Source organism: Hordeum vulgare, chromosome 1H (assembly GCF_904849725.1).
Source record: "Hordeum vulgare subsp. vulgare chromosome 1H, MorexV3_pseudomolecules_assembly, whole genome shotgun sequence".
NCBI classification, from domain to species: Eukaryota; Viridiplantae; Streptophyta; class Magnoliopsida; order Poales; family Poaceae; genus Hordeum; species Hordeum vulgare.
Window position 1 is genome coordinate 59,585,006 of NC_058518.1, and position 16,969 is coordinate 59,601,974.

Genomic DNA, 16,969 nt, shown 5'->3' on the forward strand with positions numbered 1-16,969 from the left:
GCAAGACGAAGCGGCGTGACCCTTCTCACGACATAAGTAGCAACATCTACCCTTTGCTTTCTTCCGAGTTTATTTATCACCTCGGGGAGTGTTGGCTTGGGTCTTATTGGGAAGAGGCATTCCTTCAACTTGTAGCTGAATATGTGATTGATTTTGTGGCCGCTTCCCTTGTTGCTTGTGACTTTGAGACTTCGTCTTCAGAGGGCAAGATCTAACATGGTGCCCTTTAACTTTGCACTTGAAGCAAATGATTTTGGTCGAATTCTTGACTTGTTCTAGGCCCCTCTTGTTCTTGTTTGAGTTTACTCCAACATCATTTTTGTCATTCGGAGATGTTTGCTCACACATGACGTTGTTGAGTGTGGACATCCCTTCATGACACTGTTCCAAGTCTTTCTTCAAAGAAGTGACTTGGGCCTTGAGCTCTTCGATTTCCTCTGCACGGTTAGTATCAATGCAAGTACTAGAGGAAGTGTAAGCTTCAATGTTAGAGCAACAAGGCAAGGAAAGTAATTCATCACATGAGGTAGCAACATTATGAGTAGACGAATTACGAGGACTAGCACATGGAAATATAGTACTTTGACTAGAAGTAGTGCCATTGTCCACATGAGGCTCACTTGATGTTACCTTGGTGATGATAGCCTCATGAGCTAACTTTTGCACATTATAGGATGTTAGAAGATTGGCATGAGAGCTTGTGAGCATTACATGGTTTTCTTCCAACTTCCCATAATTGCTAGTTAGTAAATCAAGTTGAGCACGTAGCTCAAGATTCTCCTTCAATGTTGATACTTCAAATGAGGTAGAGTTAGATGTACAAGTATCATCAACAATGTGAGAGGAGTAAGTAGCAAATAGAGACTTCTCATGAGTAGATTGAAGCTCCTCATAGATCTTAGAGGTTTTGATGAGCTCTCCCTTGACATTATTGCATTCAAGGAGAAGGACCTCAAAATCCTTTTTAAGTTTATCATGAGCAACTTCAATCTCTCCTTTTGAAGATCTTAAGTCTCTACATGCTTGATGACTCTTCTCAAGTTCATGTTCAAGTTGTTCACTTTTAACTTGTTCATGATTAAGTGAATCATTACAATTTTCAAAGTAAGCAAGAACATCTTGGAATCTTTGAAGAGCATTATTTTTAGATTTATGAAGAATTTTACTGATCACATAGATATTTTCAGTCAAGTCATCATCATCATGCTCATCGCAAATATCATCGTTATTGCACAGGGAAGATGATACCTCGTTATTACCTCTTGCCATGAGGCACATGTGAACTGGAGGAGTTGATGATGATTCTTTTCGTGAATCAGATTCTTCATTAGTCAAAAGTACTTCATATTTCTTGATTTCCCCTAAATGATTAGTCATAGAACAACTAGGGAGAAACAAGATATTTTGATCAAGAGGACACGAGAAAGCAGGCATATCACCACATACATTTGTCGAGGGATCTTTAGGTGAAATGCATGACCTATCATCACAATAATTTACACTATGTGTGGTGCTAGATATGCTCGTGTCCATAGAGGCTATGACATTTTCATCAACATATATTTCTTCACTCACCATTTCATTACCTTGTGAGATTGAAGATGCTGAGGTGTGCAAGCAATCGGATATGGAAGTAGTGGTGGACTCTTTATGATCGAAAAGAGTGAAGAGCTCATGCACCAACTCCTTCATCATAAGATCGTCTTCATCAAGATTGGACCCACCATATATATCTTCAAGTTTAGTCCAAACTTCATGAGTTGACTTGCAAGTCGAGATAGACTTAAACACTTCAGGACTTATGGTTCGATGAATGGCAAGAAAGGCCTCACAATCAAGATACATTTCATTAGTATATGAAGATGCATCATCCTTTTTGTCGGCAATCCCTACAAGAACAATTCGTAAAGTATTTGGGCCCATGGCCCGAAAGTGATGAAGCATACGAATTCTCCATAGGGTATAATTTGTGCCATCAAAGTCAAAGGTGTCGTTGTGCACTAATCCAATAGTCGACATCGATACTCTCTAGGTCGTGAAACCTAATTAAAGAGAGACCTTGCTTTGATGCCAATTGAAAGGACCACGATGACGCCTAGAGGGGGGGTGAATAGGCTATTTAAAAACTTCTTCGGATTTGGCTTAAACCTAAAGCGGAAATAAACTAAGAGGATACTTTTCAAGCACAAATCCTAAATGCAATAGGCACCGCAACGTGCACCAACAACACGATCTACCAAGATGGACACAACACGGTTACTAACAAGCACAAGTAAGTTACACAAACTTACTTGAGCTATATCACACGACAAGTAGGTGAACGACACAAGATACTAGATCACACTATAGCACACGATATATCAAAAGCTGCAAGTGTGAATATGTGGATATAGAGGGTATGCTTGAACGATTAATCTTGTACAAAGAAATAGCCAACACAATATAATGAGCACAAACAATATGCAATGTATGTATGCTCAAGTAACACAAGTAAACCACAAGTAAGGAGTTGGGGTTAAGGATAACCAAGGTCACTGAGACAAAGATGTATCCCGATGTTCACTTCCTTGGAGGGAAGCTAGTCACCGTTAGAGAGGTGGATGTTACCACGAAGGCACACCAACACCACGAAGGCTCACCCTATCGTCCCTTTGAGATAACACCACGAAGGCGTTTCTCAACCACTAGTGGTAAGCCTTTGAGGTGGCTTCCAAACCCTCACAAACTTTTCTGGGGGAATTCACACGGATTGATTCCTCTCCGAAGAACTCCTACCGCTTAGGAGTCTCCAACCTCCAAGAGTAACAAGATCATGGGGAATGCTCAAAACTTGCTCAAATCTCAAATAGCTTGGGTTGAGAAGAGGAGAGGGAGACGATCTATCTTTTGACTGGAAGAACTCTCAAAGGGGCTCCCAAATGCTCTTGGGATCTAAGATTTGGTGTGAGCAAATGTGTGTGAGGTATAAATGTGTGCTTATGAGGATATGGCTGTGTTAGGCACCCTCTCACGAAGTGGGAGGGGGTATTTATAGTGGGGAGAGTAAAACAGCCGTTGGGGTCACTTAAGTCTGACAGTGGTCGGACATCCGACAGTTTCTCGGATGTTCGGACGCCCACAAGGTGTCGGACGTCCGACAGGGTTCGGTCGTCTGAGAGATGTACATATATATATCTGGAATCACTATGTAGTTGAGCTGGGACCGGACGTCCGGAGGGAGCCGGAAGTCCGAGTTGGTCGGATGTCCGGCCCTCGGACGTCCGGAGGGAGCCGGAAGTCCGAGTTATATGACTCAAGTTTCTCTGGTGCAAGGTTCCGTATTTCCGAAGGAGGTCGGACGTCCGGCCCTCGGACGTCCAGAGGAGGCCGGATGTCCGAGACATTGGTTCTGTTTTGAGATAAGAGCAGAGTAGTGGAGATGTGGTATGAGCAGAAAAGTAGAGATGTAGTATGAGCAAGTTCATCGCAAAACCTGTGATCCCCTCTTAATAGTGCGGGATCCCTAAAGACTCAAGAATCATAAAAGGGGTACTGATGATCCATACTTGAGTGTATACTTTTATTCGCCGATCATCACTCCGCACCACTAACGTCAAAGGAACTGATACCTTTGAGTTAGCCCTTTCACTTGAGCTTGATGTTGTTGTTCATTCTTGGCTCAAGTTGAAAGCTAGACATGATGAAATCTTCAAGTAGCTCTCCCATACACAATGTGGAGAGCCTAGCTTATGTATTCATCTTCATTTGTCCACCATGTGAACATCCACAAGAATCAAGCATGTAGTGCTCGGGAATGCTTATCTTGATCTTGTCCTTGTTAGCACATGAGCTTGTCCTTATCAACACATGAACATTAACAATAGTTTCAATGATATATTCGTGTTGATCCACTTGAACTTGCACACCACAATCTTGAGGACGATCACCACTTGACGTCATCCTTCATGGGTTGTATGAGATCTTCCTTTTGACGCAAGCCCATGGAAACACACCTAACCCCCACATAGGACTCTCACAAAGACCATGTGTTAGTACACAAACACGTAATGGACAATGCTTACCATACCATGGGATCACTTGATCCCTCTCGGTACATCTTATACGCTTTGTGTGTTGATCATCTTGATTTACTCTTTGTCTGAGATCTTGATCAACCTAGTGTCTCTATGACCATTCTTTGGATAATACCTTGAATACCATCTTGGTCATCATATAAACTCCTTGAACCCAACAGATGGACTTCAAGAAGTGCATATGGACAAATCCTATAAATATAACTTAAGGCAACCATTAGTCCATAGGAATTGTCATCAATTACCAAAACCACATATGGAGATATATGCTCTAACAATCTCCCCCATTTTGGTCACTCATTGACTAACTCAAACTTGAATCATTTGCCTTTTTATCATAGTTGGAGTTGTGGTGTAGAAGGAGCAGCAACGAATGGACGTGCCTACGAGCCCCGAGGGCGATGGCCCGTGCAACTTGAAGAAGAGTACAAGACCATCCGGCAAAGGGGAGGCACACAAATAGCTAAGGATGCAAGGAGACGTGCATCTCTGCATTTCAGAGTTATCTCTTTCAACACCAGCGATTAAATGGTCTATAGCTGGTCAGGCGTGCTTGCCTAAAATGTATTTTGTTAGTTGCTAGAGCCATGCTAGCTTTGTATGGTGTTCTTGCAGCCTCACCTAGCTAATTCTATTTAAATCTAATATTGTTCTATCCTTCCAATTACGGTTATTCACATCTTTTCCTTTCTCCATTGCCATTCAGAGTACAAATCTTATGAGAATTTCAGGAATTTTGCCATATCTTCGAGTTAACTTAATTTTGTAAGTTGTGTTCTAAATCAATTTTTATTTTATTTTCAGAAAGCCTACTTTAAAGCTCCGTGAATCCATTAGAGTTTTTGTGGAGGTAAGTAGGGAACCTGTTTTTAACTTGGTGGATGTACTGTTGTAGTGATGGAGACTTTCTCTCCACGTGAAATGCCAGGAATTCTCAAAGGCATCAACAAGACCGAGAGGAGATTGAGGCAAGAACGCTGATCTCAAGTTCATTGTTGTCTTTTTCTGTCTGCACATTTTCTTATTTGAAGTTGCAGCCAATTTATGGTGTATTGTAGTTCATTGTTTCTCCTCTTAACTATGTAGATGGAACAATGATCGCACATATAACAATAAGCTATATTCTCTTCACATTTATGCATATTATTGCTGGGAGAGAAAAATCAACTATAATACACACACATATATCTTTTTCCATTTATTTATTCTTGCTCGAAGAGAAAAAAACAAAGTAGCTACAATAACATGTCTTATATAATCGTATGTCTTGCAAACTGGAAAAAGGAAACTAACCACTCCCTCCAATACATATTAATTGACGCTGCTTTAGTACAAAGTTGTACTAAAGCAGCGTCAATTATTATGGATTGGATTGTACTAAAGTAGTGTCAATTAATATGGATTGGAGGGAGTGTCATTTTTTGTTTTCTAACTTGTAATGCAAAATGTGGGAGCTTATATATACCCACATAAAACAAGTAGTTGTTACAAAATTCTTCATTGTTGGTTTTGTATGTCTAAATATTGATGATGTAGTTGTCATCTATAAACAAAAACATTCCTTTTCAAAAAAATTCTTGAGCTGACTGTGATGAGAAGGGGAGCTTGGAGGAGGCCATCATGACGATGCTGCCACCTCGACAGAGAAAGGCTACGCAACACGAGAACAAGGAGGCGAGCCGGTACTCTGCTGGAGCCGGACCATGGGGAGGTTTCAATTTCCAGAAATCTTAGTTGCTAGCATATGTAAGGTTTGAAGTAACGATTGAGCAAATAAGCATCTAAATACCAAGCAATTTCTATGATAATTTATATTTGAGAATGTTGAGTTTGTTGTGGTGGAAGTATTGACTATCTTTCTAACTGGATAAGAAGTCGTGTGATCATAATGCACTACTACTTCCTTCATGCTTAGATGGGAGAATTGATTGGTTAAAGAGGACAAAAGGTTGCCATTTTATTTTGAACTGGTACAGTTTGTTTGTTGTTGTGAGATTTTTTTAGTACAAATCTTAGAGATATGCATATATTTGACATATGCATGGAATGAACACACATTATTGAGGAATCCCCTATATGACATATGATGGGAATCAACCTGCTCACATATGACAGGAATCCCCTATGATTTGTGATTCCTGCAAGTGTATGGGGGTATTTGAGCCATATCATAGGAAAATAATTTGCAATAGAGACTTGTGGTGAACTTAGCCATCATGATGTGAACATGCTTCCTTTAATTTGAACTTCGTGTTTACTATACTTGATTCATGCTTGCTTTCATTCTGATATGTGTAATTGATGCGTATTTATCTTAATGTTGCTCAAAATATCATGTTTGTAAGATCGGATAGATGTTTTGATGATCTCAACTCATCATGTTTTCTCAATATAATCTCGGTTGTGTTGCAAAAATATTGGCTCCCGTAGTAACGCACGGGCAATTAACTAGTTAATATAAAAGCGTTTAGACTTTTTTTTAGAAAAGGAGGAAGACCCCCGACCTCTGCATTTGAGCGATGCATGCAGCCATTTTATTAATTATTTATGAAGACCTTACAAAATAATACATCAGTAAGACTGAAGCCACCGTCTAGACACCATATGTCGTTGCTTCTATACAGTGGATGAAGGGATGCTGATAGTCTGGCCTAATATCAAACATATCTCGCAGCCAAACCTAACATCTAAGACCTGATGCCCCAACCAAGCCACCTGCCGGGTATGGGGCACCCACCGGTCCGGCGCACACTCAGAGGTCACCGCCGCCAACTGCGATCAATCCATCTTCAGAACTGTACTGACGCATCCACCTTGCCCGGTCTAACAGTCGTCGACGCCATCACGACGCCAGACAACGTCGCCCTCCTACGCGAGTCCATCCTCGCACATCAGACGCCTAATCACCAGGGCGCCACGCCATCGAGATCCGTCGCCTTCAATGTGTAGGATGAAGCACCGCTCCACCAAAGAAAACATCCACTGGTCCCCCGAACCCATGTACACCTCCAAGAATGACGCCCCCAAGGGGGAGACGACACAAGCGCGCCACCGTCTTCTGATCTATCGATCTAGGGTTTCCCCCGAAGGTAGCAGATAGTAGTCTAGAACTTATCCTCGGCGATGCCTTCAAGAAGGGAACGACGTCGTAGAGCGTCGCCATCGCCGGCCTTGGCATATAGCCAAGAGCAGGTTTTCACCCAAATCTGTTCGAAGAACTCCATCCAGCTTCTTGTGCACGGGTCGCCGCCTTCTCTGCTGGAGACTAGATCAAAGGATCCAGCCGCCGCCGCCTGAATGGCCGAAGCACCACCACGGTGCCAAAGCAGCCCGACACTGACTGGACTGCGAGTGGGAAGACGGAGACTGCAAATGTGGGCTAAATATAATGTAAAAATAGCCATGGAGGAGACTTGCAACAAAGGGAAACAAAATCTTTAATTACGTTGTGAGAGTTTCACAAAATATGATGAACTTTTAGTAATATATTTTGTATACATATTTTTTACACGTAGCAACGCACAGGCAACTTACTAGTCTTCTCAGTTGTGCAACGGGGATGGGGGGCATCTGGATTATTTCTAGCCAGGGCCGACCCTGAGGGGGGCAGGGGGCGGCCGCCCCGGGGCCCAAACTCTAGGGGCCCGTCCCAGGTATGCTCCCTACAGGCGTGAGGCCCAAGGCCTGCTGCTGCGATGTGTGAGTAGAGGAGATAACTTCTATTGTTTTTCATCCGAGATCGTGGTCCTTCCCTCCCAACGGTGCAAGTCACGCCTTACGCGGCCGCCGCCAGAGAACAAATGCGACTCAAGCGAGGCCGCAAGCGGATCCAACGGATTGCGGCAGCTACCAATCTATGATGTCACGCAGAAACAAGTCTTCAAGACGTTCAGATGGCCTGCCGGGAAGAAGATCATTGGTGAGGTCGCTGGCTTGCTGCTCCTGATCTAGTGCTCCGGCTTTGCAGTTTCTTCTCACTTCTGATCTGATCGCTTCAGGACTCCTTCTGTTTTTCTGCCACAAAGCTCCTTCATCCGATGATATGTGTATCAGGTAGTTTATCCACCGGTTCACCAATCAGCCCTATCTGCTTCAACGGCTGGATCTCCAATGTATACTATTAATCATTAAATCACTACCATTTTCACTACATGCACGTTGGCAATTATATTATTTTAGCTCAACAGATTTGTAATTGTTGTCTTTCAGCACTACCTGATATTATATCATCTGGAAAGTATCGATTTGGTAATAAGCAAGAAAAAGGAAAATAGACTTGTAGATGAGTTAATATAATTACAGAGAGGAACTATGGATAATTTTTTTCAAGAGTGATACAGGGACTTCGAAGAGTTGGCGGTAATTCCCAGTGGACGAACCAACTAATGATGTTAAGAATCAAGTAATTGTTTATGATACTACTTGTTCTTTGAATCAACATTAAGATGTTTTGTAGAAATTATTTTAGTGCATTGAATATTATGTTTTAAATTGATGTGCATTATACGTTCTAAATTGATGTGCATTATAATACTATACATACATACATTTTGAACGGTTACTACATACATACATATACCAGGGAGGTCCACTTAGCAATCTCAACCTTTTATATTAATATATCCGTACATATATATGAGATGCTGGGGGCCTCCATATTAGTTTTCGCCCCGGGTCCGTGAAAATCTCAGGACCGGCCCTGTTTCTAGCATAGGTGCGAGCCTCCCAAATATGCCAGAATGTCACTATAAGAACTGTAGCCTCATAGTCAGAAGATCTTGACATAAAATCATACAGCCATAATTTTGATGACATGAAAGCACATGGTTGCAAATTGATGCCATGCGTATATTTAATAATCTCCTACACGTCCTTCGTGTGCGGGCAGAAGAGCATTGCATGTTCAACAGTTTCAGGACATCCACAAAAATAACAAAACTCGGAATCAGGGACGGCATCGTGCAAGCTGAACACCAGAAGGAAGACAATCTTGAGCAAAACGCCACAAAGTAATCTTCATTTTGTTAGGTGCCTTCACTTTCCAGATTGACTTCCAAAACATCTCCTCACTAGATCTATCTGAGTTGTGGCCATATCCATGCTTGCAACGAGACAATACAAACTTTTCTGACCTAGCCATGTTATATGCAGAACATACAACATATTCACCAAAACAAGTAAATGGCCAGCAAGCAAAATCATCCCCTCCATGTCTGCTAATAGGGATACGAAGAATCTCAGAAGCCACATGATCATCAAAGAAAGCACGTACAGTATCTTCATTCCAACAACCAATTTCCTCATCAAGAAGACAATGAACATTCGCATCTGCAGGAATAGGCGAGGTAGGTTGAAGAACATAAGGCGGAAGTGAAGGAATCCAATGGTCAGACAGAATATTAACATGCTTGCCATCACCAATTCTCCATATGACTCCACGTTTCAAAAGTTCACGACCAGCCAGAATACTCCTCCAAGTAGCTGATGTCGATCTAGGAGCATGAGCATTCCAAAAATTAGTATGAGGGAAATACCGGGCCTTTAACACACAAGCACACAAGGAAGACGGATCCGTGAGAAGCCGTCATTCTTGCTTGGCCAACATGGCTAGACTGAAGATGGCCATATCACGGAATCCCATGCCGCCAAGAGCCTTAGGTGCTGACAACCAATCCCATCATCTCCAATGAATTTCCTTTTTGCCACCCTCTCTACCCCACCACTCATCAGTCATAATTTGTCTAAAAGTTTCACACGTGTCCACAGGAAGTTGGAAGCAACTCATGATGTGAGTCGGAATAGCCTGTATAACAAATTTCAACAAAGCTTCCTTACCAGCTCTAGATACGGGACAATCAGACCACCCAAAAATATTGCGCCAAGCACGATCAATCAAGAATTTGAAGGTGCTAGTAGGTGATTTGCCCACTTCAGTAGGCATACCAAGATATGTATCATTGAATGCTTCATTCGAAATACCCAGCCTCGTCTTCACCCTTTGTTTGACACCCTCCGGACAACCACGACCAAAAAATAATGAGGATTTCTCCTTATTGATTAACTGACGAGAACCATTACAATAAAGGTTGAGAGTAGAGTCCAAAGTAGCCTAATGGCTGGTGTTACAGTGGTGCACCCAACAACCAGAGTTCGAGTCGTGTGTGGGCTGAATTTCTGGTAACCTCACAAGGGAGGCGTATATGTTGGCTCTTCCATTAACACCACAACAGTTTTCTTCGTTGTTTTTATTTTTCTTTGTTTTCATCGGTTTCTTCACTTTATATCTACTTTTCATTATTTTCTTTCTTTATATTTCCATTGTTTTTCTTCATTTTTCATGATTCTTACCGGTTTCTTGGTTTTTCCTTGGGTTTATTTGGATTTTTGTGGTCTATTCATGGCTTTCATTGGATCTTTTATTTTGTTTTCTGATTTTTTTTCTTATTTATCTTATATTTTGCTTGTTTCTGGCTTATTTTTTTTATTTCTTTGCATTTTTTGAATACATGGTCAAGATTTTTTTTACACATTGAACTTATTTTTGAAATCCCTTATTAATATAAAAACTAAATATTTTTAATCTATTTTCAACATTTTTATATACACATTTAACATTTTTCAAATATTTAATTTATATTTTTAAAATACTTGTTCAACATTTCTCAAATGCTTAATTAATATATTTTTATACATGATCGAAAAATCATTATTTTTCATACATGATCAACATTTTTTATAAATATTTTTTTTAAATGGTAGATTAACATTGTTCAGATACTTGTTTAGCATATTTTCAAATGTTTGATTAACATTTTTATCTACATGATAAAAATAACCATATCTTCTATTTCTAAATAGCTACTACCCACTAGCTATTTTCCCTAGACATGCAACAATGCCACAAGGGCAAGTCATGCATGCAAGTCATAAACTACATTATTTTTACATTACTTTATGCATGCAAGCACCACATCATCAATTTATGCATGTTACTCACAATTTATTTTTTGCATTAGATATCTTTTTGAAAATATGTGTTTGTCGCTTGCACCATACCTGTGTAGTTTACATTCACATTGACATTCTTTTAACGGTAATTCATTTTTATACCCATTCTATTTTCTTCTTCTTAAACTTGCATTTTCTTCACATTAGTTATACATATTTTTTAGCAAATTTTATGCATTATTTTAGCAAGTTTCCCGCGGCAACGCCCCGGGGCATCATCTAGTTTTTTAATACATGGTTATATTTTCTATACATATTTAATATTTACGAAAGCTTTATTAACATTTTTCACATACTTGTTGAACAGTTTTTCAAGTGCTTGATTAACCTTTTCATATATATGGTAGACAAATTTCATCATTTTTAATACATGGTCAAATTTTGTCTATACACATTAAGCATTTCCCAATGCTTGATTAGCATTTTTCAAATACTTGTTCAACATTTGTTGATATCTTGATTAATACTTTTTATATACATGATCAACAAATTTCATCATTTTTTAATACATGATCAATTTATTTTTTATGCACATTTAACATTTTGCAAATACTTGATTAAAACGATTCAAATGCTTGATTAACATTTTTTGAATACATGATTATTTTTTTATATATTTTACATATACGAGATAAACATTTTCTCTATACACATTCAACATTTTTCAAATGCTTGATCAACATTTTTCAAAACAAATTATAATATATTTTTCTAATATATATATTTATAATATTTTAAAGTATAAATAAAAGTGAAAATAGAAAGCAAAAACATAAACATAAAACATAAGAAAATAGAAAAAGGAGGTTGTGGCCTCCTGCGCGGCTCGGCCAACCATATGGAGCTCCGCCGGCGCGAGGCTTTCCTCTGTCTAGCTTACAGCGAGTCATAGGGGCACCCCCTCAATGTGCGCATTCCTTTAGTGAGCTCATTGTGGACTCATATTGGACCAGTCACGGTGGTCTAACAAGCCCAAGAAACCACGATTGATGAGAACGCTTCAGACTAATCCATACTGTAACTTTCATTTAAACAAGATGCAATATTTTTCCCCTATAAAAAGCAAGATGCAACATTTCCCAAAAGAAGAAAGTGATATAACGTTTTTTTGTGAAATGCTTTACATCAACAAATATGACATTTTCTCTGTGTTGCGCAGCCCAATCTGTTCGCTTGATTTATCTATCATTCCTTCTTCCGGTCCAAGTGTTGCATTCTAACCTTCTCCACCCTCCATGACATAGTATTCTACACCAGCATTTTCTCTCTAGATATCATTGTGCCCATGATGCATATCGCAAGAATATCGTGTCCATCTAGCAATGGAGCTACGACAGACACCAACAACGGATCTAGAATTGAGGTCATGAAAGAGGCAACATTGGTTTTGTGTTGGAGCTCTAGGTAACACCGATTGGCTTGATTTGGCCAGTTTCGTTGCCCACAAGGTCGAGGATAGTGAGGGCATGCCTCAGGTGTTGGAGAGAAGTTAACGGGTGTTTGAGTTGTGACTTTTTTTTTTTAGAGAAGGAGGTTAAACCCCCGGCCTCTGCATCAATCGATGCATGCAGCCATCTTATTAATTAATTCAGAAATGTCTAACAAGAGTATACATCAATCCACCCAAAGCCACCACTCACACCTACAAACTCGATAATGTGGAGTGCTCTCACTCCACATATCTAAGACCGGTGTTGTTTCCAATCCATCCACATAACGTATCGGGAACAACAGCCGGTGCAGCACACCTAAAACGCACACCTCACGCACACGTTTTACCAGCCGCCATCATCCTCGAACCACTGACCCATCTTCAGAAAAGAGATCCGCATCATCCTTGCCAGTCCAATCATCCGTCGACGCCACCACGGCACCCAACGGCGCCACCGCCCTGCGCTCATCCGTCCATATGCGAAGACTCCGGGAGATCTGTCGTGCGTAGCACCTGCCAACCAGGCATGACTCAGCGTAGCACCTGTCGGCCAGGCATGACTTGGCAGCTCCATCGAAATTCCGTGCAAGACGAAGCCGCTCGACCTCCTGCCTCAGTCTGCCAGCGCTGCTCCACAAACGATGCTCCCAAGAGAGAAACGGCACCGCAGTACCGCCATCATCCGATCTGGAAGACCAGATCCTAGGGTTTCCCCCGAAGCAGTGCCCACCACCAGCATCCGTTCAGGACCCACACAGTGCCCACCACCACTCAGCCCTCAAGGCGACGCCTTCAGGAAGGTCACGACGTCAAGGACGCCGCCGCCGCCCACCGGAGTTAGGGTTTTCACCCGAGAGGCAAGGAAGGGGAGCAGAGGAGCAGATGTATACCGACGTCTCCAAAAAGAATAACGGCGCCCTTGAGCGTCGTCGTCGGCGCGGCCGACCTGGGCCAACCAAGGGGTTTCCCCCAATCCGAATCTCCTCCACCGGCTTCACCCACAGGAAGGGCCCCGGCAACCACGCCGGCACCGCCAAGAATCAATAGGAGAGAGGCCCACAGATCAGGACCTGGGGGCGCAGGTGGCGGTGTGGGCAGCGCCCGATGAAGGGGAACAACACACCTCCGCAACGACGCTTCCAAGAAAGATAGCGGCACCCGCGGGCGTTGCCGTCGCGGCTCCGATGAAACCAGAGCAAGGATTTCTCCCGGAGCTGCGCTGGATATCCACCGCCACCGACCGCTGAGCATGACCGCCACACACCATCACGACCCCCAGCCAAGGCCACTGCACCGTGCGCCCTGGACACTGCTCGTGCCCAGCCGACCAGCGCAGCCGCACCCGGCTGCCGCTCCCTACCACCAGGGCCGAGCGCCCCGCTAGATCCGGTCATGGAGCCCCGGATCCGCCCTCCACCGCCGCCGATTGGCGAGATCACACCGGATCCCGCAACCGCCGACGCGGGGCACCGCCGTCAAAGCCCGAAGGCTGACGCGAGGGGCCCCGCCGCCGCCATCCCCAGGGCGCGCGCGGCTTCGCCGGCGTCCCCTCCGGCAGCGGCGAAGCGGGAGGGAGGCGGAGAGGGGGTCCGGTGGCGACGCGGTGCGTGTCTCTACGCGGAGAGGATGCGCGCCGGCGATGTGCTCGGAAGGCGCCGGACTGGAGGAGCGCGGGCCGGGCAGATCGAGAACCGGGGCAGCGGCGTGGAACTGGTGAGGTGGGGTGGCGGCGGCTGGCGCACGACTTGTGATTTTACACCTACTTTTTCTCTCTATTGCAGTAGGAGACCGGATTTTTTTGGAACGTAGTACATACGCAAGAATTCATATTAACGCGTAAACACTCATTCCTATAAATGTACACACGCACACCCTATCCCTATAAGCACCTCCGAAAGACTGAACCGACATATCATACTAAGATTTACGAAGCCACCGTAGCCGCCTCATCGTCGACAGGAACGTCTCCTTCCACTGAATACCCATTGCGAGAAATCCTGAAGTAAATTCAGGAATTATGCGACCACCAGGACTAGAATCATGATAGGTTGGGATACCATTGTCTCTTTAACCATCCAATCATAGGTTATTTCACATAGGAGACGGGATTTGGTGTGTGCAACTAGATGAGTTGTTGCGATGTTTTTGGGCACTTCCCTTGTAACATCTTATTGCATGTAGTGCACCTAAACTTCTATGCTTTGAAAACAAAACTATTTATTTCACTTATAAAAACAGAAATATATATTTCACTTAAATTATTTGGAATGTGATTTATTGTATCAAACAAAAATTTATTGCATATGCACAAAATATGTTGATTCTGCTTATTTGGAATATTTCTGTCTTCTTTTTTCAAAATTTGTTGAACAAATAAAAAACTGCCTATTGCATGCATAGAAAGAATACATCAGTTGTTAGTGGGATTGTATGATGGAAAGAACAACCGTTTAGAAAACATGTAAATTGGTAAATGATGTAAATACAACTGCAGTGGGTTATAAGAGGGGTGCTCGCCGGGTGGCACAATTGTATGTAAGATTAGGCATCTTGAGGATTTCAAAACTTGGAAAAATTTGTGGGATACAACCTAAACAACCACTATAAGGGTCACGTCTGTGTTTTTCCTAATTTCATGTGTAAATTGACTCATATTTCAGTTTAGTGATTGCCCAAATAGGCTGATTTTAGGGGACGGCGGGGGGGGGGGGGGGGGGGGGGGGGGGGAGACTTTCATTCTCTATGATGTGCGTACTTGATGGATATCTATAGGGTCAACCTCAATAAACGATGAAATTTGAAGCAAAGATAGTAAAGAAAATGTATTATATATGTGTTGCTCTTTTTTGTTTCAGGAATACGTCCCGCACTTTTGCAGACTATACATTATGAAGCAACCCATTTTGTACATGCTGGCTAATACTCCAAGAAATAACCATCTTATCTTAGCCCCACAAATAAATGAATGAATGAAATCCAAGCACATCGAGGAACGGAGACCATATGAGTCGCCATAGCTGAATCAATCAAAGATGCTTGATCAATCCGCCCTTGCTATCTTCAATTTCTTCACACCCGCGGCCAGGAACAGCCTGCGCACAGAATTGTTTCAGCAAAATAATTATTTAATATTTTCACAAAGATCATCTAAAAAAAGTTTGACAAGGATGTAGAGCGCAATTTAATTTGATTCCCTGTAATATTATCCACACGTTTTGCAATTGCTCTCAGTTCTATGGAATTATCGTGAGATGGAAGAACGGATAAGTCTGAAATTCATAATATTGGAGCCAAAAAGTAGACACATACTCCCACGGTACGTCCCCGGCCATCAACCAGTCCCCCTCCTTGTCTTGATACGTGACAACATGGCGAGCCTTCTTCTCCCCAAGAACCACTTGGTGATCATGGCCGACAGTATCCGGATCTAGATTGAACAAAGAAACTGAATATCAGGGAAGAAGTAGTATGTGATCGATGGACGGACAGTTTAAATTTTGTTTACGTATGATGGAGGCGTTGAACATGCGGCCTAGGATGGCGAGGAGGCCGTCGTAGCCGTCCAGCAGCAGCAGATCCAGCTTCCGGCCTATGGGGACGCCCTCCATGTACACCTTCACAAACAGCGTCTGCTGCCCATGGCCGCCGGCGCCGCCGCTGCGGCCGTACGCCGGATCCGGCGATGCCGCTGGCCTCATCGTCGTCGTCGTCGTCAGGGTGCTCCTAAGAAACGGTTTGATCGAAGCATCGGTTGATGTGCAGAGAGGAGCCAGAGCAGAGATGGACCAATGCAAATGATGAACAAGAAGTTTGATTCCTGAGGTAAAATCACGAGTCTGCACTGCAGAGACCTTGGAGTGGAAGCGGAGACGCGGTCGGCCGTGTGGAAGGAGGAGGAGCATGACGACCGGAGGCTGAGCCCGAGGTGAAGGTCCGTGCTCAGGCCACCGTCGATCGCCGGCCGGTAGCGGGACGACGCCGTGGAGGCCGTCGCCCGCGGCCCGCCGGCGCCACAGCTATCCATGGAAGAAGAGGGCGCGGACGAGGACGAGGACGGCTCGCTCGCCGCCTTGCACTCCATCGGACGAGAGAGAGAGAGAGGCTATATGAGCGTGTGTAGGAATGAAGGTGGCTTTAGCAGTGAGTGGGCGTGACTTTTTGCTTCTTCTTCTTCTTCTTTTCGTTTCTTTGTGCCCGTGATCTAGGCAGGACTTCACGTGACGGTGGAGAATGTCGGGTCGTTACGGTGTGCACTCGAGTGCAGGGCAGCGTGACCGCCCACCGCCGAGATCCCCTGTGAACGTACCCTGCTGGCCCCGTTGCCGTTGCCGTTGCCGTTGCCGTTCGTCAACTCATGGCCCTGCTGCAGGCTCCACCAACCAACACCTTGGTCCTCATCGATCCCTTTCTCAGATCACCAACTACACTCATGGAGTCATGTGCAGTTGGGCATGGC

General features: G+C 43.4%; 1 protein-coding gene across 1 annotated transcript; it reads right to left on the minus strand.

Annotated features, from left to right (window-relative positions):
- Positions 1-15,322: 15,322 nt before the first annotated feature.
- LOC123407056 (auxin-responsive protein IAA8-like) lies at positions 15,323-16,690 on the minus strand. The gene is made up of 4 exons (XM_045100099.1): positions 16,365-16,690; positions 16,019-16,236; positions 15,823-15,940; positions 15,323-15,605 (listed from the first exon to the last, which is right to left on the minus strand). Exons 1-4 carry the CDS (start codon positions 16,592-16,594, stop codon positions 15,554-15,556), a joined length of 618 nt encoding a protein of 205 aa, XP_044956034.1. The 5' UTR covers positions 16,595-16,690; the 3' UTR covers positions 15,323-15,553.
- Positions 16,691-16,969: the final 279 nt, after the last annotated feature.